General features: G+C 36.5%; 1 protein-coding gene across 1 annotated transcript in view; it reads right to left on the bottom strand.

Annotated features, from left to right (window-relative positions):
- The window catches only part of LOC139744272 (uncharacterized), a 337,296-nt gene extending 315,841 nt beyond the window's left edge, over nucleotides 1-21,455 (bottom strand). The window contains exon 1 of the mRNA XM_071654719.1: nucleotides 20,656-21,455. Within this exon, the coding sequence (XP_071510820.1) occupies nucleotides 20,656-21,431 (776 nt within the window). The 5' untranslated portion in view covers nucleotides 21,432-21,455. The remainder of the gene's footprint in view (nucleotides 1-20,655) is intronic.
- Nucleotides 21,456-21,704: the final 249 nt, after the last annotated feature.

Raw genomic sequence — 21,704 nt, 5'->3', positions numbered from 1 at the left:
CAAAATGAAATTGGCGAAAGTATTACCAATATATAAGAAGGGGGATAAACTGGATGTCAGTAATTATCGCCCAATTTCTTTATTATCTTCATTGTCTAAAGTTTCAGAAAAAATAATTTATATTAGAATTGTTAAATTTTTTGATTTGCATAAAATTTTCACAAAGTCTCAGTTTGGATTTCGAGAAAAACATAGCACTATTCACGCAATCCTTCATTTCGTTGATAGCGTGGTTAACGCAATTGACAACCACTCTCATTTAATTAGTATTTTTTTGGACTTCTCCAAGGCCTTCAATACAATTAATCATAACATTTTACTTTATAAGTTATCGCATTATGGAATATGTGGGAAGGCCTTGGAGTGGTTTAAGAGTTACTTAGGTAATAGGAAACAGTTTGTTACAATTAAAGATAATAATTCAGTTATAAGAGATGTCAAGTGCGGTGTTCCACAGGGTAGTCTTTTAGGGGCGTTGTTATTCATAGTTTCTATCAATGATTTTTCTTCTGTTTCTGAAGTACTTTCTTTCATTCATTTTGCAGATGATACCACTGTTATTTTTGCTCACAAAGATGCTGATATTTTAGTCCAAAGAGTTACCACTGAACTGTTAAAAGTTACTAATTGGGTCAGGGCTAACAAATTATCATTGAATGTTGAAAAAACAAAATATATGCTTTTCAGTAACACTGTCGAGGTATTGAATTCTAATATAGTTTTAGATGATTTTAACTTAGAAAGTGTTTCAGACTTTAAATTTCTTGGTATAATTGTTGACAATAAACTCTCTTGGAAAACACATATTGATTATATTTGCAAAATCATTTCACGTAATATAGGTATTTTAAACAGATTCAAATTTTATATTCCTCAAAAGTCATTACTTATGTTATACTCCACTTTGATATTGCCTTATTTGAATTATGGAATTTTAGCTTGGGGAAATACTCACCAGACCCTTTTGAATAGAGTGTTGTTACTGCAGAAAAAGGCCCTCCGTATCATTTGTCATTCTCCTACACGTTCACATACAAATTTACTGTTTGCGGCTAACAAGTTACTAAAAATAAATGAGTTGTTTTTATTCAACTTAGGTCAATTTATGTACATGTTTAACAACAGTTTACTTCCGTCTATTTTTGATTCAATGTTCCTAAAAAACCAATCATTTCACTCCTACCCCACTCGACGTTCAAATGAATTTCACTTACCTCTTTTCCGAACAATTTTAGGGAAAAATTCTTTTACCTACACTGGTCCAAACTATTGGAATTCTCTAAACCACGATATAAAAACAGCTCCCTCTTTGTATTCATTTAAACGGAAATTAAAATCTTTTCTTTTGCAATTTTACAAGAACATCTGTAATGAATCGGATTAGCTTTATAAGTTCTTCATGCTGATACCCCCTTTGTATAATCCGCATAGTTGCTTTACATTGTCGCTCGTACTGGCTGACCATCACCAAGTTCGTGAATAAAGTTTCGGGTTAAATTAGTTAGGATTTCCTTCGAGATCTGCTCTCTATACGCTTATATAATGAGGGAGTTCTTTCCGTCTTGTCCCGTTTTTGTCTAAATTTTGTTTGCCATCGTCCAACCCCATGTATCGTTATCTCTGTTGTGCTAGTCTTGCTTCCTGTCGTATATAGCCTGTCTTTTGCGCTTAACTAGCCTCGTTGATGTCCCTTTGTCGCTTCATGTCTGTTTACATGTTAGTGCTGTCATTATGTGTTTTTTTCCTTTTCTATCTGACTGTGTGGGCTTCCATTTCTATTTTCATTTTGTCTATTTCTATTTTTACTTTGTCAATTGTTTTAAACATTTCTTTTTTTCTCTTTATTATTTTCTGCTGTTGTTGCTTCAGTCATTCTTGTTCTGTTCTGATGCCGTTTGCTACCAATATTATCCACTGATTCTTTCTCTCCCGAGGGGCCCACACTCTACAAGCTCCGTCTTTTTAGTGGGTCCCTCCGTTTTTCGCCTTGTGTACGTTGTATATTCCACTTTATTTCAATTTACTTCAGGCAATGCAATGTATCTTTACTGTAAGTATATTAAGGACTGCTTTACTTTGTTAAACTCACTTTGTTTGTTCCTTTATATGATTCCTATCACTGAAGAATGAGTGATGTATGTCATGTTATTTTTTTTATCGTCGAAAAACAGAATAAATTTGAATTGAATTGAATTGAAAGCCTTTGACACTCAAAAAATATATCTTTATGGCATACGTGGAATTTCTTTGGAGTGGATTCAGAGTTATTGAAGTAATAGACAACAATTTGTTTGTATTGATGGCAATAGCTCCACATTTTTAAGAATTACTACAGGCATTCCCCAGGGATCAATACTAGGCCCTTTATTATTTTTACTGTACATTTAAATGATATACAAAATGTTGGTAGTAATTTGAGTTCATTTTTTTTTTCAGATGATACAAATGTATTTATATCTGGTAGTAACACCACCCATATAACATCATCCTAACAACTGAAATACCCAAACTTGAGCAATGGTTTTTAACAAATACGTTGTTGGTTAATATGAAGAAAACAAATTGCATAGCATTTAAACAGAAAAATAAGAGAATACCAGATGATATAGCTGATGTTGTTATAAATAATCAAAAGGTATTGCGAGTTTTTTTACATCATTTCTTGGTGTTATATCCGACGAACATCTTAATTGGGCGCCTCAAATAGATGATGTTCTACATAAAATATCTTGTGCAACAGGTGTAATCTATAGTATAAGATATTTGTTATCGTTAAGGATTTTATTATATATCTATAATGCCACTATATTGCAGCATTAAACATATCGTTCAATGATCTGGGGCCAATGTGCAAAATCTCTCTTGAATCGTGTGTTCACACTCCAGAAAAGGTCATTATGTGCAATAACAAATTCTTATCCTTCAACACCTTCCCAACCTCTGTTTAAAAGCTCCAGCTTCTTACTGTATTTGACATCATATGTAAATTACAAACCGCCTCATTTATGTATATGAAGAGATTGATAGCAAAACGCAATAAGCGCCAAAATATTGTTTTTGTAGATGTTGCTTTCAATCCGTTGTTCATGGACGTAGGAATATAACTGCATAATTATTTTTTTTTGCAATTCGAATCATATCTCCAGTTTTTAGTATTAAAAAAGTCACTTTTATCGCAAAAGGCGATAAGCGCCACCACTCTTTCACCGCAAAACGCGATACATCCACCCGGCCAATAAGGGTCCTCGATTTGTCCAACATGGCGGCCCCCATGCAGTTACATTACGCGTCACTGCACTGACTAGCTACATATTGATAGCTAGCTGCGCCTTAGGCTGAGCTTCCTACTATAAAGAAACCTTGCTGGCGCTAATTTGTCACTCTCGCCGTAACTGTGCTAGTTAGTTTAGGCCTAAAGCTAAGCCTAAATTAAGGCGTCAGGATTGGACAGAAATAATCATGTCCCCTAACCCAAGAAAACATGGAACCTGCAAGGAAAATCATGAGCGAGAAAGACTCAAGCGAATGCGACATTCATTGTGCGTATGTGTGTATATATGCGTGTGCGTATGTGCATGTGTGTGTGCGCGCGTGTGGGCAAGAGACGGTAAAACATGCGAGTGTGCAGTGCTGTTTTACATGTGTGTACACCTTTCTTTGCTCCTCTGCCCTTATTCTCAATTGTGCAAGTGTGTGTGTTTTTGTGAGTGTATGTGTGTGCATATATGTGTGTGTTTTTGTGTCTGTTGGTGTGAGTGTATGTGAATGAAAGATTAAAGAGCAAGAGAGTGGATAATTTAGCAATGTATAACATAATTTTGTTCCATTGCCCTTATTTTTTTTTTTGTATTTCACGTCTGTTTGCATGCAAGTTTGTGTGTGTGTGTGTGTGTGGGAGTGTGTGTGTGGGTTTGCATGTTTGTGTCTTTGTAAATGTGTGTGTAATGCATTTACCAGCTGCCTAAAAAAACCTCTAAAAATAACAGACTCCACAAAGAACTTCTCCAAAAGAACTTTGAATGCGTTTGTGCGTGTGTGCTTGTGTGTGTGTTTGTATGTGTGTTTGTGTGTGTGTGTGCTTGTGTTTGTGTGTGTTTGTGTGTTTGTGCATGTGTGCGTGCGTGCGTGTGTGTGTGCGCACACATGGGAGAGAAAGAGTGCAATGAATGTATTTGAAAACCTAGTCTTTCTTCATGCCCGCAATCTGCACTATGCATGCATGCGTGCGTGTGTGTATTTGTGTATGTGTGTGTGTGCGCGCGTGTGTGCGCATAGCTAACTTTATCTATGTCATTAAAAAAGATGTTTGGAATTTGTCTCCATAAGAGAGACCTCGGTATCTAGAGAGAGAAAAAAAAAGGTTTTCGTATAATATTCTGTAAACATTATTGTCAGAATAATACGCACGATATTTCCTTTTTCATCTCAAGGCTAGAACTATCCAGAGACAAGGTTGGGTCATGTCCCTTTTTGGTGCACGGTCGTTAATTCTGAAGTGTATTCATGTTTTCTTTTGACAAAATTATAGAATGTTATAGTCCTGGCATAATCATGAAATATTGTGCAGAATGTAACGTGACAAGTTTCAAGGTTAAAGGTTTGGGGTGTTTTTTTTGGTGGTAATATCACATTTTGATGAATAAGAGGGCAGACGATGCAGACGAGACACTATTGAAGGTATGAGTGATCAAGAGAATGGTCTGTTATGCCTGTTCTTTTTTTTTTCTTTCTTTTGGCAGACGTAAAAGCTGTCTTCAAAATCAGACTACTCCTCTTTTACATCATGAGCATCTGATAAGCAGACAAAAAAGTGAAAAAATTGCCATATAGGAACACCACTGCTTTAAAATATATTCTACTTTGTTCTTCACCTCTGACGTGAAAATTAAGCTAGGATTTATATAATTAGGAAATGTTTTGAATATAGCCTAGGGTGTATAGGAGAGGTTTATCTGCCACATCTTGGTATGTGATTGGGATGATTCTAAAGAGTAGATTTATTCATTGTGGTGCATAAGTTACTTTACCTGAATCATGCACGGACTGTGTCTCACCTTATGCCATGACAATTTCGCTGTCATTCCTGGAATTAATGTGCATACATCTTTTGTAAGTTATGGGCAAAAATTACTGAGCTTTGTGAATGTGATTTGTAGAAGCTGTGAGATTATTATGTTCATTGACATTTGAAGGGGTTTTGATAAACTTTACAACTTTGCTGCTTTACTCCCCAAACATACAGTGGGTGTGAAGTAGCTCCTCACATGTTATGTTCACAAACCAGATTTTGGTGTCAAGAGTTTGGCAGTTATTCATTCATTACCACATTGCAATACGTGCTCAAATATGCCCATGGTTTGCTATGCATGCAAATTACAATCAAGTCTGTGGGGTGAAGTTGGTTATTTTGTATGCGTAATCATGCCCTTTTTTTTATTTAAAAAAAAGGTCAAATTCAAATGGTTCTCTAAGGCTACCTAATTGTGGATGAGAGTTCTGTCTCAAATTTGTGGAATTTTAAGGCCTCTTTTATGCAAATTATATGCAAACTTCTGAGCTTTATGAATGTTGTTGTTGCTCGTAGCAGTTTGTGAAATGGTATGCCCATTTATGTTTAAAGGGGTTTTATAGCCTTAGTTTGCTGCATTATCCCCAGAACATACAGCGAGTGTGAAGTAGCTCCTCACATGCTATATGATTAAGCCAGGTTGGGGCGCCAAAAATGTGGGCAGTCATTCATGCATTACTATAATGCAGTCTGCTCAGACTTGTTCATGTTTTGCTATGCGGGCAAATTAAAATTCATTTGGTAGGTGAAGTTGTTTGGAAATATATTCTGTATGCATAGCCTTTTTTTTTTTCAGTCAATTTCCAGTGGATCTCCAAGTTCAGCCATATGTGGTTGAGAGTTCCGTCTCCATTTGTGGGTTTCTAATGCCCTTTGATGCTGAAAAGGGCCCTAGCCTGTTTTTTTTTTTTCTTTTCCTTTTCTTTTCTGCTGTGCAGCGGGTATAAAGCAGCTTCATATATAGCATGTTCACGGAAGAGCTAAATTCTGGCGCCAGAATGTGGGTATTTGTTCAGGTATTACCATCTTGCAGTTAGCTCAGATGTGTTCATGGTTATGCATTTTGTATGCAACTACATTGTACAGGTGAGGACGTGGCGAAAGATGTTTAGACACTTAGACATGCCTAGCCTGTTTTTTTCCTTTTCTTTTCTGCTCTGCAGCTGGTGTAAAGCAGCTCAGTACATGGCATGTTCACGGAAGGGCTAAATTCTGGCGCCAGAATGTGGGCAATTGTTCAGGCATTACCATATTGTAGTTAGCTCAGATGTGTTCATGGTTATGCATTTTGTATGCAAACTACATTGTACAGTTGAGGATGTGGTGAAAGATGCTTAGACACTTATAACTTATAGGTTAATTTTTTTTAAAAGTCAAATTCTTATGGACTTTCAGTTTCACCTATAGCACCGCAGATGGAAGTTCCATCTCAATTTGTGGAATCTAAATTGCATACTTTTATTTGTATTCCACAAAAGGGAGAAAATAGTTTCTTGGCAGTTGTGCATGACGGGGTTGAATGTTAAAACAGACAGTCCTGTAGTTCTAAACTGGACTGAACCAGTTTCTCGCAGATATTATGCATACCATGCATGTAAATTTTCAGGCTCTGGGGGTGGTGCTTAAGTGTGACACTAAATTCACACAATGTTTGTTGCCCATTGATCTGGGTTTTGGTAGTGTGTTGCACCACACCCAAAATGTACCCGGTACGAATACTTGCTTCAGCAGGTTTCACATCCATCATGCATGATTTGAATAATCTGTTGGTAGTTAATATAGGAAGTCATTATCATCCATCCGGGTCAAATCAGTTCATGCATGTCACGCAGGAAAATTTTTGTAAGTTATGTGGGGGTAAAGTATACAGACTTAGCAGAAACTCATTTTCTGTACGGATATGCATGGTGGAGGGCCGCTTTCAATCATCTCCTTACGTTATGGAAAGTTGGTTAGTTGTCTTGGTTTGGAGGTTTATTTCTGTAGTGTTTGAAGTTGTGTACTGGGTAGGTATATATGTTGTACATGGGTATTAGGCTTCTGTCACCGAATTAGAGATTGGGATAAACTAGGCTGTAATAGGAGGGAGGGATGGGGGTATGTTAGTGTATATGTCAGGGATTGTAAGGTTAAGGGCCTTGGTGTGTTTCGATGTCTGATACGTTGTATGGGGTGTTGTGGTTGTTTCTGCTCGCATTCAGAAGCGTTTATTAAATCGGCAGTTTGTTTGGATAAAAACAAGCCCCGTATCGACTGTGAGTGGAGGTGTCCGGTATCAAAGTTAATGTTGTTAAAAGATTTTCAAAGGAGATTGTATGGTGTTTGGGCAATAAGGTCACAACATTTGGGAATGATTATTTGTTCAAAATGGCGGGTTTAACTTTAATTTCTGTAAATGTTAGAGGGTTACGGAACAGGAAAAAAAGAAACAGAATTTTTGAATGGGCTAAAAGTAAAGGAGGGGATGTTGTATTGTTACAAGAAACGTATAGTTCACCCGATATCGAAGTTTTGTGGAAACGAGATTGGGGAGGTGAAATGTTTTTTAGTCACGGCTCAAGTCACAGCAGAGGTGCTCTAATTTTAATAGCTCCTGGTGTTAATATTAAAGTTGATCAAATAAAAGTTGATGATATGGGTCGTTATATTTTTTTAAAAGGAAACATTTTTGACTCTCAGTTGTTATTAGGTATGTTTACTTTCCAACAAGAGATAAAACATGGGAACAAACTAAATTTCTGGGAAAGATAGATGCACTTATATCAGATTTTTGTTCTTGTGAATGTTCTCTTATTCTAGGAGGAGATTTTAATGCAATTTTGAATGAAACTTTGGATTATATAGGGCCTAAAACACCCTCAAAGAGTAAATTTATACATAATTTGGAGTTGTTTTCTTGAGAAATATAGTTTATTAGATATATGGAGGAAAAGAAACCCGGGCAGTAAGCAATTTACTTTCAAACAGTTAAACCCTTTAGTACAAACTCGTTTAAATTATTGGTTCATATCAGACCACATGGTGCGATTAGTAAGAAATTGTGAAATTTTGACATCTGTTACTCCTGATCATTCAGGTATCAGACTAGAATTACAATTTGTTCCGGAAAGCTATAACTGTAGGGGCAAATCGTATTGGAAATTTAATAACAGTTTGTGTAATTATAAACAATTTGTAGAAGGAATGATAACGGATATAGAAAGTATTATGGAAACGTGGGAAGATGCATTTAATGATAAATTAGTTTTTTGGGATTTTTTTAAGAATGAAAATGAGTGAATATGTAAGAAAATATTCAAAAGGAAAAGCAAAGGAAAGGCGAATGAATATTGAAAAGTTAGAAAAGGAATTAAAAATTTTAGAGCAAGATTTATTAATTGCTGCTACTTCTTTAGAAACAAATACACAATATGTTGAAAAGAAAAAAATGTTGAGTGAATTATATGATAGATCATGAGAAGGACTCAAAGTTAGATCACGAGCAGCCTGGTATGAGGACGGGGAAAAGATAAAGAATATTTTGAACAATTATTAAAATCAAATAAAAAGAAAACTACAATATATGAATTATATAGTGAAGATAATTCTGTCATAAAAGATAGAAATGAAATTTTGAAGTCAATTCGAAATTTCTATGAAACATTATATTCAAAGAAGAGGGGTGCAGTAAAAGATGTTTCAAATGAAAGTAAAAAAAAAGTATTCCAAAGTTAAGTGAGGAAAATCAACAATTTTGTGAAGGAAAGATTATTATAGATGAATGTTATGAAGTTTTAAAAGAAATGAAAAATAATAAAGCTCCAGGTAATGATGGGCTTTCGGTTGAATTTTATATCATTTTTTGGCCATATTTAGGCAGGCACTTAGTTGAAGCATTGAATGAAGCGTATGATAGGGGTAATTTATTAGTATCACAGAAGCAAGGGACCATTACATTAATAAAAAAGATGGTAAAATATCCTCTTTACATTAAGAATTATAGACCGATTACACTTTTGAATGTGGACTATAAAATTCTTTCAAAGGTTTTGGCGAAGAGAATGAAACAAGTTTTGAGTGAGATAATACACATGGATCAAGTGGGATACATGGAAAACAGAAATATTGGGGAAGCTATTCGATTAATAGACGATATGATTTTTCACTGTCTGTCATATAGTATAGGTTGTTATTTAATAGCTGTTGATTGCGAGAAGGCCTTTAACTCGGTATCTCATTCGTTTTTATTAACCGTCTTGAAAAGTTTTGGATTTGGCCCTTCTTTTTGTTCTTGGATAAAGACATGTTATACTGATATTAGCAGCTGTGTAATGAATGAGGGGTTTTCAACCGGTTATCTTAGAATTGAACGGGGTGTGCGTCAGGGTGACCCATTATCACCTTATTTATTTTTAGTAGTCATTGAAATATTGGCACATGCTTTGAGAAATGAGACTACCTTGAGAGGGATTGATCTTGGTGATCTTGAAGTAAAGCAGATACTGCATGCTGATGATATGACAATTTTTATAAGAGATAAAGAGTCAGTTAGGTTATTACTAAATTTATTTCAGATTTTTTCGGAAGTCAGTGGTTTAAAGGTTAATATGGATAAAACGAAGGTTTTGGTTATTGGTAAGGATGAAGAGAATGTAGCACAATTTCAGTTTGGAAGTATAGTTACAGAAATTAAGATTTTAGGGATTACATTTGCTTTAGAAAGGAAGAGAATGGAGGAAGTTAATTATAAAGAAATATTACGTAAAATTAAAAGACTTTTGGGATGGTGGAAGCAAAGAGATCTCACCATCATGGGGAAAATTCATTTACTTAAAACTTATGCTTTATCTAAATTGATTTATGTGGCGTCATCCTCTGTTGTTCCAAAATGGTTATTTGATGAAATTCAAAAAAGTTGTTTTAATTTTGTGTGGAAGGGCAAGGATCGCGTCAAACGAGCCATTATGTATCAGGATTACAAGGACGGTGGATTGAGAACGATGAATTTTGAACTGTTTTTGAAAACTCAGAGGGTGATGTGGGTAAAAAGACTTTTGTATGGAGAACGAAATATGAGTTGGAAAGTATACTTTGATCACGGTTTTAAAGCAGTAGGAGGTAGAATTTTATTTCTTTGCAATCATGAGACAAAAAAACTTTAACTTTAGGCACCATCGTTTTATTTAGAAATGTTAGCTGCCAGGGAAGATTTATATAACTGCAGAAGTTTTGAAGAAGGGAAAATTAATCCAATTATATTTAATAATAAAGATTTTTTATTGAGAGGGAAAATGACATTTGATGCGGATTTATATGAGCGGAATGTTTATCATTTAGAACAATTACTTGATAAACAATCTATAAGACCAATTAGTTATTTTCAAAGTTTAGGTTTACAAAGTGAAAATATTGCTTATGTATGGAGTCTTTGTGAGTCCATTTTGAAAAGTGGGAAATATGATGGAATTTCATGCAATTGGTATGAAGTAGATGTCAATGATTTTAATATACCTTTAAAGTTTTTTGGACAAATTACAGATTTAAAAAAGATACAATCCAGGAAGATTTATTCACATTTCGTGTCTCTTTTAAAGCAGTCTTACTGTTTAGAAATTAGAGATGGATACCAAAAATTTGTTTTCGCTGATAAAAGTATGAGAGATATTCTTGTAAGGCCGAGAATTTCAACTTTGATTGGAGATTTAAGAGAATTTCAATATAAATCATTACACTGGGCGATTTATACCAAGAAACAGCCCCTAAAATTTGGTTTTGTGGCTGATAATTTATGTTCCTTTTGTGGAAAAAGCTCTGAAACTTACTTGCATTTATTTTGGAACTGTGAAAAAGTTAAATCTTTATGGCATGATTTCATTGAGTACTTTCAGTTAGAAGAGTTACGTAATTTAGTTTGGCGGGATATACATATTGGTTTAGAAGGAACTTCTCACAGAATCAAATTGTACAACACTCTTATTCTTATAGTTAAATACATGTTATATAAAGCGAGGTCACAGTTAATAACACCGACATTGGCAGAATTAAAAAAGACTTTAATGATATGTCGAAAGGAAGAGAATGATATTGCCATAAGAAGAAATAAACTGGGTTTGCATTTGCTGAAATGGGAATGTTTAAATAATTTGTTAAGAATTAGTTTATTTATGCACTCGTACTTCTCCCCTTTTGTGTGTGTTTGATCACTGACTTTTTTTTCTCTAAATATTTTTGAGTTCAGAGATAAGTATTGTGTATATAAAATATATATGCAGGTATGTGGACATGTATATTGTGTGTATAATATGTGTATGTGCATGCATGTATTGTGTGTGTATGTAGCATAATCATAAGCATAATTAGTATAATTATTTATGTTCTGAATGCCAGCAGAAATAATTGTGTGTTGTGCTAAGTGAATGTGTGTGCAGAGGGGGGGGGGGGGGGGGGGGGGGGTGTGGATGTGTGTCTAAGTGGATGTGTGTGTTTAAGTGGATGTGTGTGCAGGGTGGGTGTGTGAATGGGTGGGTGGATGAGAGGGAGTGTGTCTGTCTCGGGTAACGAGGTGGATGTGGTGTAGAGGGTGGGGAGGTGGTTTAGAGATGAGAGGGACGGTGTCTTTTTTTTTGGGGGGGGGGGGGTAAAGTAATTAGTTGAAGTTTAGGTATGGTGGAAAGGTGGGAATGAGGGTGGTTTTTGTTGTTGTTGTTATTGTTCTTTCAATATAATAGAAATTTCATTTCCTGTTTTTCTAGTGTTTGGCTAAATTGCCTACAATTGCATATGAATTTTTCTTGTTTGTTTTGTAGTTAAAAAGGAATGATCGGATAATTCATTCTATTTTCTGCCTTAAAATGAATTGAATGATTATTCTTGTTTTATGGATTATAGATTATGTCTCATAATTGGAGGAACATTTATGACAGATGTTATGTAGAATGTGTGTATTTTTTTTGGAATTGTTATATTTTCAAAGGAAATGGAATTAATAAAAAGATCACTGAAAACAAAAAAAAAAGTATGTGTGTGTTTCTGTGTGCTTCTGATCTACCTGCTGCCCAAAACAACTCCAAAGTGTTAACTGAAAAAAATACACTTGCATAACGGACAGCTTGGATTTATTGCATTATGCAATAAAAGGACATTATGGATTTATTGCATTTTGATAAAAAATCATTCAAATTCATTGATTTTCCCAGAATTCTTGCATACTTAGATTTTAGCTCGTTGTGTGATTTTGATATTTTCATAGAGCTCAACAATCAAGAAAAAAATCATGGGTTTTATTCTTCAAGAAATATTCGAAATAGAAAATCTTATTTTTCTCAATTCAGTGAAAAAGGATTTATTGCGTTTTGCAATCAAACTCTTCATATGTACACTCACAATTTACTACCCTCTGTCTTTGATAATATGTTCAAATATACGAGAGATCATTTATACAACACTAGACAAACTGGTGACCTATATTTACCTCTTCTCAGATATGTTACATCGCAAAGATCTGTGAAATATCAAGGAGTACATGTTTGGAATTCTGTGCCTGATGAAATGAAGTTATGTCCTTCCCTTGCCTCTTTTAAACGTACACATAATGCATATTTGTTGAATAACTATAATTGAAGTTTTTGCAGTAATTTAATCAAACGTTTATGTGATGCCTGCAATGTATATCTTTGTTATATTTTTTTCACTCATAATTTGCCTGTTTTATCTGTCTTTCTTTCCCTCCTTTTAAGCATATCTTATAATGTACATAAAATCTAAAGTGGGAGTCCAGCCGTAGAAAGTCCAATGGCCTCTGCTGGCTCCTCCATTTTCTCTCTTAGAATTTCCATTTTCACTCTTTTTTTTCTCTTTCTCTCCACTATGTGTGTTTTTTTTTTTTTACTTCTTGTACATGTGTACTGCTACCTAATGTACTGTTATTATTCTCATTTTGCTCTTTGTATTTTTAATGAGAATTTGAAAATAAATGAAATGAACTGAACTTCTTCATCTTCCTATTTGACATTTGCCTAGCTTGAACTGCCTCTTAGTCGACATTTGCCTCTCTTGAGCCGTCTCTTGGCAGACATATTAGTCGCAGCACAACAAGGGTATTTTATTGGCTGCATCAGCGAACACAATTTCTTTTATGGTGGTTAGAGCCATATTCTGTGTAAGTGCAGGAACAGCACAATTGAAACAGAGCATGGGTGTAAATCCGGGCATATTGCATGACATTCTTACGCCTGCCTTCAGAGAATTAACAGAGCTTAACAGTATTCTATCTTTTAGGAATTGTACAGATAGTTTTCTCAAGCACTCGCTCGTGAAAATAGTACTACATGTATCCGCATGATCCAGATGTTGACAACGTTTTAATAATATAGCCCTACATGTATACATGCTATGACACACGGAACTCGGGACCATCTGAAAATTACGTATGATAACAAACAAACTAACAACAAGAACAACAACAAAACTATACCGTTATAATTGAACCCCCCTCCATTTCCTGAATCATTGAGCAAACCATGATGACTCTGATGACTCAATCAGGATATATCTATGGGCACACACAGGGATGATCAGGGACGTTGATCCTACGGGGGGTGCAAAGGGGCATTTGCCCCGCCCCATGGAAATGCTGGGGGTAAGCAAATCATTTGTCCTCCAAACAATTCCCGAGATGAGGACAAATCTCGAACTTTCTTGATGGAAAATTGTTTAAATACCACCAAAGGTGTACAACAGATAGCTCCTCCACAATATTGGGGACAGACATATCATAACATATCATTTTGCTCCTCCTCGTAATTCCCAAGATGTGGATATTTTCTTGCTTTTTGATAGAAAACTGTCTAAATATTTCACCCGAAGATGGCTGAATTTCAATTCTGAAAATACAAAATCTCCCTCGCGTGAGAGGGGGATACGCCTACCCACTTCCATACCCTCCCCTTTCGGTACTTTCTAATCAATACACTTTTAGATTGACAGATTTCCAAATGTTTCATCTAAAGTGTGCACCAGGTCAGTCACTTTGGTTAAAAAATGCAAAAGTTCCATGGGGTGGGTGGGAGGAGATGATAACTATTATCTATAGATACTTTCAATTAACAGAGGGTTCCCCCCCCCCATAGATTTAGTACACTTCTGGGGTTGAAATTTTCCCAGATTCCATCATAAATGTGTTTACGAGATATTTTCATCTTAATTCTAAAAATGCACAAGCTTCCTCTTATGCAGGGGTTTCGATCCTGGAGGGCTAGGGGGCAAACAGGTAATTTTGTCCCCAATAATTCCTGAAAAGAGGAAAGTTTTCCTGCTTTCAGAAAACTGTCCAAATATTTCACCCATTATGCACCAGATCCTTGACTTTCAATTCTGAAAATGCAAAATCTTGTTCACGTGGGAGGGGGATACCCCTTCCCACATCCTCCCCCATTTCGTTGCCTAATACTAGTACACTTTGGAGAGTTGGGCAAACATGTCATTTTGTTCCCCAATGATTCCCGAAATGAGGAAAATTTCCTCTGTTTTTTGACAGAAAACTGTCCAAATATTCTATCCAAAGTGTGGAACAGATCGCTGAATTTTAATTCTGAAATGCAAAATCTCTCCAGCCTGGGAGGGGGATACCCTCTCCCACAACCTCCCCCATTCGGTTCTTTCCTATAGACTTAGTACAGTCTCTCCCACACCCTCCCCATTCGGTTCTTTCCCTATAGACTTAGTACAATTTTAGATTGACAGATTTCCAAAATGTTTCATCTAAAGTGTGCACCAGGTCTGTCACTTCAGTTTAAAAAAAAAGCAAAAGTTCTGTCAGGTGGGAGGGGATATCTTCTTTCAATTAACCTTTTCCCCGCTTGGCTTCCGTTTAAAAACTTTGGTACACTTTCGGGGCTGACAGCTTTCCGAATTTCATCAAAAATGTGTTTATGAGATATTTTCATTTGTATTTGTATTCTAAAAATGCAAAAGCCCCGCGTATGCAGGGACGTCCATCCTAGAGGACGAGGGGGGAGGAGGGCAGGGCAAACATGGCATTTTATTCCCCAATGATTTCCGAAATGAGGACAATTTTCTCTGATTTTTGACAGAAAACTGTCAAAATATTCTATCCAAAGTGTGCAACAGATTGCTGAATTTCAATTCTGAAAATGCAAAATCTCTCTGGCGTGGGAGGGGGATACCCCCTCCCCCGTTCAGTCCTTTACCTATATGTAGACTTAGAACACATTTAGATTGACAGATTTCCAAATGTTTCATTTAAGTGTGCACCAGATCTATTACTTCAATTCTAATGAATTTAAAAGTTCCCTCTTCCTCTTTCAATTTACCTTTTCCCCGCTCGGTTCCCATCCATTGATTTAGATTCTGCACACTTTGGGGATAGACAATTTTCCAAATATTCCACAAAGGTGTGCATCATTGTCACAAGGATGCTGCTAGGATGCTTCTGATTTAAACTGATCCCTGTATGCTTTGCCACTCTTCCCTGATGTTGAATTGGGATAGATAGGGGTTCAGATCATGATAGTAGAACGGGGACTTAAGTTCATTATTCAAAGTCAGTATTTTTACTGTTAGTCAAAAATAAGAGGTATCTCATTTGTCTTTTTGTGTATATTACAACCAACTTATCCTGGTCTTTTATTCATTAAATAACAATGTTTAAAGTTAATGTCTATCCTCTATCAAAAAGTGCTCTCAATTTTTCAACTTTTAAACATGATTTTTCAAGAAGTCCTTACCTTGGCAGGGGGGGATCCCCCCCTCCCAAACCCTCATCCCGCTCGGTCTTTTGCACTCTCGCTGCTTGCACCCCCCTTCAAAATCCTTGATCTGCCACTGCTAGCATGGAATGTAGCATAGTATATTTAGCTATGACAGCCTCTTCAGTTTCCTGTGTAAAATCAATGAATGATCCATGGATGCAAACTGATTCTTTAATCACCAAAGACAGGTAAGCTAGTTCACAGCATTCATCAAGGATTTTGGACACATTGACACAGATATCCTTTGGCAGCACAATAACAGGGGACCTGCAGAAATGCTGGAAAGTTGAAGGGAATGCATGGTTCTCCCAATAGGTCTACAGCATGTCTTGAAAATGTGTGACAACAGTTTCATATCATTGGCAACAAATTAAAATGACATGTTTGTCACAAATGTGTCGAGAGTTAAAGGGGATGGCTAGTAGCTGATCACTGGGAATCAGTGGGAATGCTGGCGGATAATTGTTCCAATCCTTGTGGGATTCATTTAAGGGTACATTATGTATCTATTGTTGTGTGAAAATTATTTGCTTCAGAATGGTCTCATATTCAAGTAATGTGCAGTTTAATGTTTCCAGGTTAGCATGCCCGTACAGTGACAGGACGATCGTTAACGATCACCCCGTCACTGTACAGGCATTATAGTCCACAAAGTTACTAGTATTAATGATCTGATGGCTCATTCAAACATATCATTTCCATGATCAACTAGAACTATCACTCACTGTGATTAATATACCCCCACCCACAAATGAGGGAATTACTAGCTCAACCAGGATTATATTTTTTTTACTTTTTAATAGAAAAAAATGTTACCATGGCAATGCACTGTTCAACAGTGAATAAATGTATTGCTCACTGTTAGTCACATGTCCCACATCTCAAGGCAAGTGCTCAAAAACTGAGTGGGCAAGATAAATAAACTGACAATTTCTATGGTTTTCATTAAATATTGTGTTACCATGGCAACACAATGTTGGACATTAAGAAAAAATCAAGTTTGCACAACTATACCGTATGTCCAAAAAAAATTACAACGGGGCCCTACGCAATAATATCTTTAAAAATATGGCATCAATCTAAATACAAATTCAGGGTATGAAACTATAACTCATTGCCCACATCTTACAGAAAACCCCACTCGATTTGCTTCAATGGTCAAAGAGAAATGAGGAATTTTGTAGAGGATGTCGGGAATCTCTTTTGTCCAAGTTCTGTCTATTGTTCACACACAAAATCATCGAAGTGCTAAACTTGAAAGAATCAAACTCATGACATGTTTTACTACAATCCCAATTTCTCTGTGACCACTTAACCAAATCAAATAGGGATTTCTGCAAGATAGTGCTAAGATGTTATATTTTAAGACCCTGAAGTAGCATTGTAAAAAAATAATCAGATTGGATGTTATCAATGCGAAAATCTGATTGTAATTACAATCAAATTTTCGAATTGATAACATCCAAAATGATCGACCTGTCTCAGTGCTACTTCGGGGCCTTAAAATATAACATCTTAGCTATATTTTGCAGAAAACCTCATTCAATTTGGTTAAGCGGTCACAGAGAAATGTAAATTGTTGTAAAGCATGTCATGAGCCTAATTTTTCCAATTTTAGCAATTCAATGCTCTTGTGCGTGAATAGAGAGAACTTGGACAAAAGAGATTCCCGACATCCTCTACAAAATTCCTCATTTCTCTTTGACCACTGAAGCAAATCGAATGGGGTTTTCTGTAAGATGTGGGCAATGAGTTATAGTTTCATGCCCTGAGTTCGTATTTAGATTGATTCACTATTTTTAAAGATATCATTGCGGGGGGTCCCGTTGTAATTTTTTTTGGGACATACTGTATATCATAGCTGTCACATGTGCCAAATTTCAAGCCAAATGCTACAAGGCTGAGGGGCTTAGTTGAATTCACAATATTAGAGTATCATTTTCATTCAAAATATAATGTTACCATGGCAACACATTTTCAACATTGACAAAAGACAGTTTTTGCACATCTAGGTAATGTAGAGGTAATGTACCAAATTTGAAGCCAAAATGCTCTAAAACGGAGAGTTACGAGAATCAAAATGTTTGTATAATTTTCAGTCAAAATACACTGTTACCATGGCAACACATCGTTCAACAATGATGAAATATGAATTTTGCGTTTCTCTGTACTAAAGTGGTTGCATGTGCCAAATTTCAAGCCAAATGCTCACAGACTGAAGGAGTTACCTGAATCTACAATATTTGTGTATGATTTTTCATTCAAAATATGCTGTTACCATGGAAACGTATTGAGCAACAATAACAAAAGGTTAAGTTCATACATCTACGTACCATAGTGGTCAGGTGTGCCGAATTTCAAGCTAAATGCTCAAAGACTGAGGGAGTAAGCTGAATCCACAATATCTTTACGAGTATGCTTTTTGGTAAAAAATGCTGTTACCATGACAATGCATTGTTCAACACCAATGAAAAATTAAATTTGCACATCTATATGCTATAGTGGTCACATGTGCCAAATTTCAAGCCAAATGCTCCAAGACTGAGGGAGTTAACTGAATCCACAATATTTTTGTATGATTTTCATTCAAAATATGCTGTTACCATGGCAACACATTCATCAACAATGACGAAAGATTAGGTCTACACGTCTACTTACTATAGTGGTCACTTGTGCCAAATTTCAAGCTAAATGCTCACAGACTGAGGGAGTTACCTGAATCCACAATATTTTTGTATGCTTTTTAGTGAAAAGATGTTGTTACCATGGCAACGCATTGTTCACCACCGACGAAAGATTATTTGCACATCTATATACTATAATGGTCACATGTGCAAAATTTCAAGCCAAATGCTCAAAGACTGAGGGAGTTTGCTGAATCCACAATAGTTTTGTATGCTTTTTAGTGAAAAAATGCTGTTACCACAGCAACGCATTGTTCAACACTGACAAAAAATTAAGTCTGCACATCTATATGCTATAGTGGTCAGATGTGCCGAATTTCAAGCCAAATGCTCAAAGACTGAGGGAGTTAACTGAATCCACAATGTTTTTGTATGATTTTCATTCAAAATAAGCTGTTACCATGGCAACACATTAATCACCATATGACAAAAGATTATGTTTACACATCTATGTACCACAGTGGTCATGTGTGCCGAATTTCAAGCCAAATGCTCAAAGACTAAGGGAGTTAGCTGAATCCGCAATATTTTTGTATGCTCTTTATCTAAAAAAATGCTGTTACCATGGCAACACATTGTTCAACACTGACAAAAGATTAAGTTTGCACATCTAAATACTATAGTGGTCACATGTGCCAAATTTCAAGTCAAATGCTGTAAGACGGAGGGAGTTAACTGAATCCACAATATTTTTGTATGATTTTCATTCAAACTATGCTGTTACCATGGCAACGCATTGCTCAACAATGACGAAAGAGTAAGTATGCACATCTACATACCATAGTGGTCACATTTGCCAATTTTCAAGCTAAATGCTTAAAAACTGAAGGAGTTAGATTAATCCACACATTTTTGTATGATTGGTAAAAAAAACTGCTGTTGCCATGGCAACAGATTTATTAACGCACATATCAAAAGTGTTTTGCACAACTACACACATTGATCGCATATCTCAAATTCAAACTGAATTGCTACTGAGAGAGTAGTTCGATCCACAACATTTTGTAAGATTTTTATGAAAATCTGCCGTTGCCATGGCAACACATTATGAAATACTCATGAAAAAGGTGTCTTGCACATCTGCCTGTGATAGCGGTCACACATGCCAAATTTGAAATTAATTGCTCAAAATATGAGAAAGTAGTTCGATCCACAAGTTTTTACGAAAATTTACCGTTGCCATGGCAATGTATTATGCGATATTCACAAAAAAGGCGTCTTGCACATCTATCTTTGATGGTGGTCACACATGCCAAATTTGAGGTCAATTGCTCAAAAGATGAGAGAGTAGTTCGATCCACAACATTTTGTAAGATTTTTTAAAAATTTGCTGTTGCCATGGCAACTCATTATGCAATACTAATGAAAAAGGTGTCTTGCACATCTTTCTTTGATAGTGGTCACACATGCTAAATTTGGGGTTAATTGCTCAAAAAATGAGCGAGTACTTCGATCAACAACTTTTTATAAAAATATGCCATTGCCATGGCAACGCATTATGCGATACTAACGAAAAAGGAGTCTTGCACATCTACCTTTGATAGCAGTCACACATGCTAAATTTGGGGTCAATTGCTCAAAAAATGAGAGAGTAGTTCGATCCACAATATTTTGTAAGATTTTTTTAAATTTGCTGTTGCCATGGCAACTCATTATGCGATACTGATGAAAAAGGTGTCATGCACATCTTCCTTTGGTAGTGGTCACACATGCTAAATTTGGGGTTAATTGCTCAAAAAATGAGAGAGTAGTTTGATCAACAAGTTTTTATGAAAATACGCTGTTGCCATGGCAACGCATTATGCGATACTAACGAAAAAGGTGTCTTGCACATCTACCTTTGATAGCGGTCACACATGCCAAATTTGGGGTCAATTGCTCAAACATGAGAGAGGAGTTCGACCAACAAGATTTTGCAACGGACCTACCGAACGGCCATCCAACCTCAGAGTGATTCCTATATACCCCCATACACACTATGTTATGTGTGGGTGGGGGTATAACAAGCATAAAGTTGTACAATTTGATTGACAAACTGAATTAGAGGATGAATACAAGAAATTTCCCAGATAAGACTTTTGTTTTGTTTTGTCATGGTTTAGTTTTGGTGAAGGACTACAAAATATATTGCTTTATGTATAAAGCTCTTCCTAACCTTGATATCGCTAGATCAGCCTTCTGCCTGGCTATGTTTGCTGCCTGTCCTGCGAGTTCGACTGCTCTCTCCACTCTGTCGCTGATCTTTTTTGAGCCAATTACAAACAGTTTCTTCTTTCCTGATGCAACCAGCATGTTTTGTTTCCACTTTCCCTCCTCTTTGTGGCCATTGGGGTATGTTAAACAACCATAGCCATGTCGCTTGTTGTTGTGCCACTCGCCTGCATACTGATAGCCATCTGATCGCTGGCTGGTCCCATAGCCTGCCCGCTTATCCTGTTTCCACTCACCCATGTAGACTTCAGTGACATCATGTGATGCTTCCTCTTCCTGCATGTGGCCCATCTCACTTTCAAAGCATGAGGATTGCACGGAGCTTGTGCTCATAGTACTTTCGTTGCTCTTGAGTGAGTCCTGGTGCTTAAGGTTGTGCCTCAGGGAGGCCACACTAGCATTGTCCCCTGACCCTGACCCTGTCCCACTTCTATCTTTCCGCCTCTTGCTGCGAAACCCGCCCATAAGAGTCCGACTTTGGCGCCGGCCTTCATTCCGCCGCATAGTGGTGCTCTTTGTGCTCTCTAAATCTGACGTGCAGTCATCTGAGACATCCAGTGCGAAGCCACCCCGTTGGCCAAAGTTTTCAGGTGAGGTGCTTGCAATGGAGCCATTTTCATGCTCACTCCGTAGCGATGTGAGAGACGTTCGCAAGGAAGGCCTGACGATTGAAGCCATGCCATACGGAACACTGTTACGGATTCCATACCCATGACGCATGCCACCTGTCCACTGGCCCTGGTAAATTCCTGGAATCACAATACACAAAGACATTGTTATTCAAAGAAGAAAGAAAGTTAGCCTTTCATGGCATGTGCTTGGTTAAATCAGAGTGCAGCGCTACTGAGCATTTAGTATAACAAATACTTTACTTTACTATTACTCGCTCCACGTAGTACCAGAAATACTTTCTTCAATTTCATATAATGCATGTGCAGGAATTCAAAAATTAACCATTACCTCAGGTGTGACATTATTTACATTTTTTTAACA

This window comes from Diadema antillarum, unplaced genomic scaffold (genome assembly GCF_040938485.1).
Source record: "Diadema antillarum isolate AM-2024a unplaced genomic scaffold, OU_Dant_1.0 seq00001152_RagTag, whole genome shotgun sequence".
Lineage (NCBI taxonomy): Eukaryota > Metazoa > Echinodermata > Echinoidea > Diadematoida > Diadematidae > Diadema > Diadema antillarum.
The sequence above is the reverse complement of the archived record's forward strand: the minus strand, read 5'-3'. Positions and strand labels throughout refer to the sequence as shown.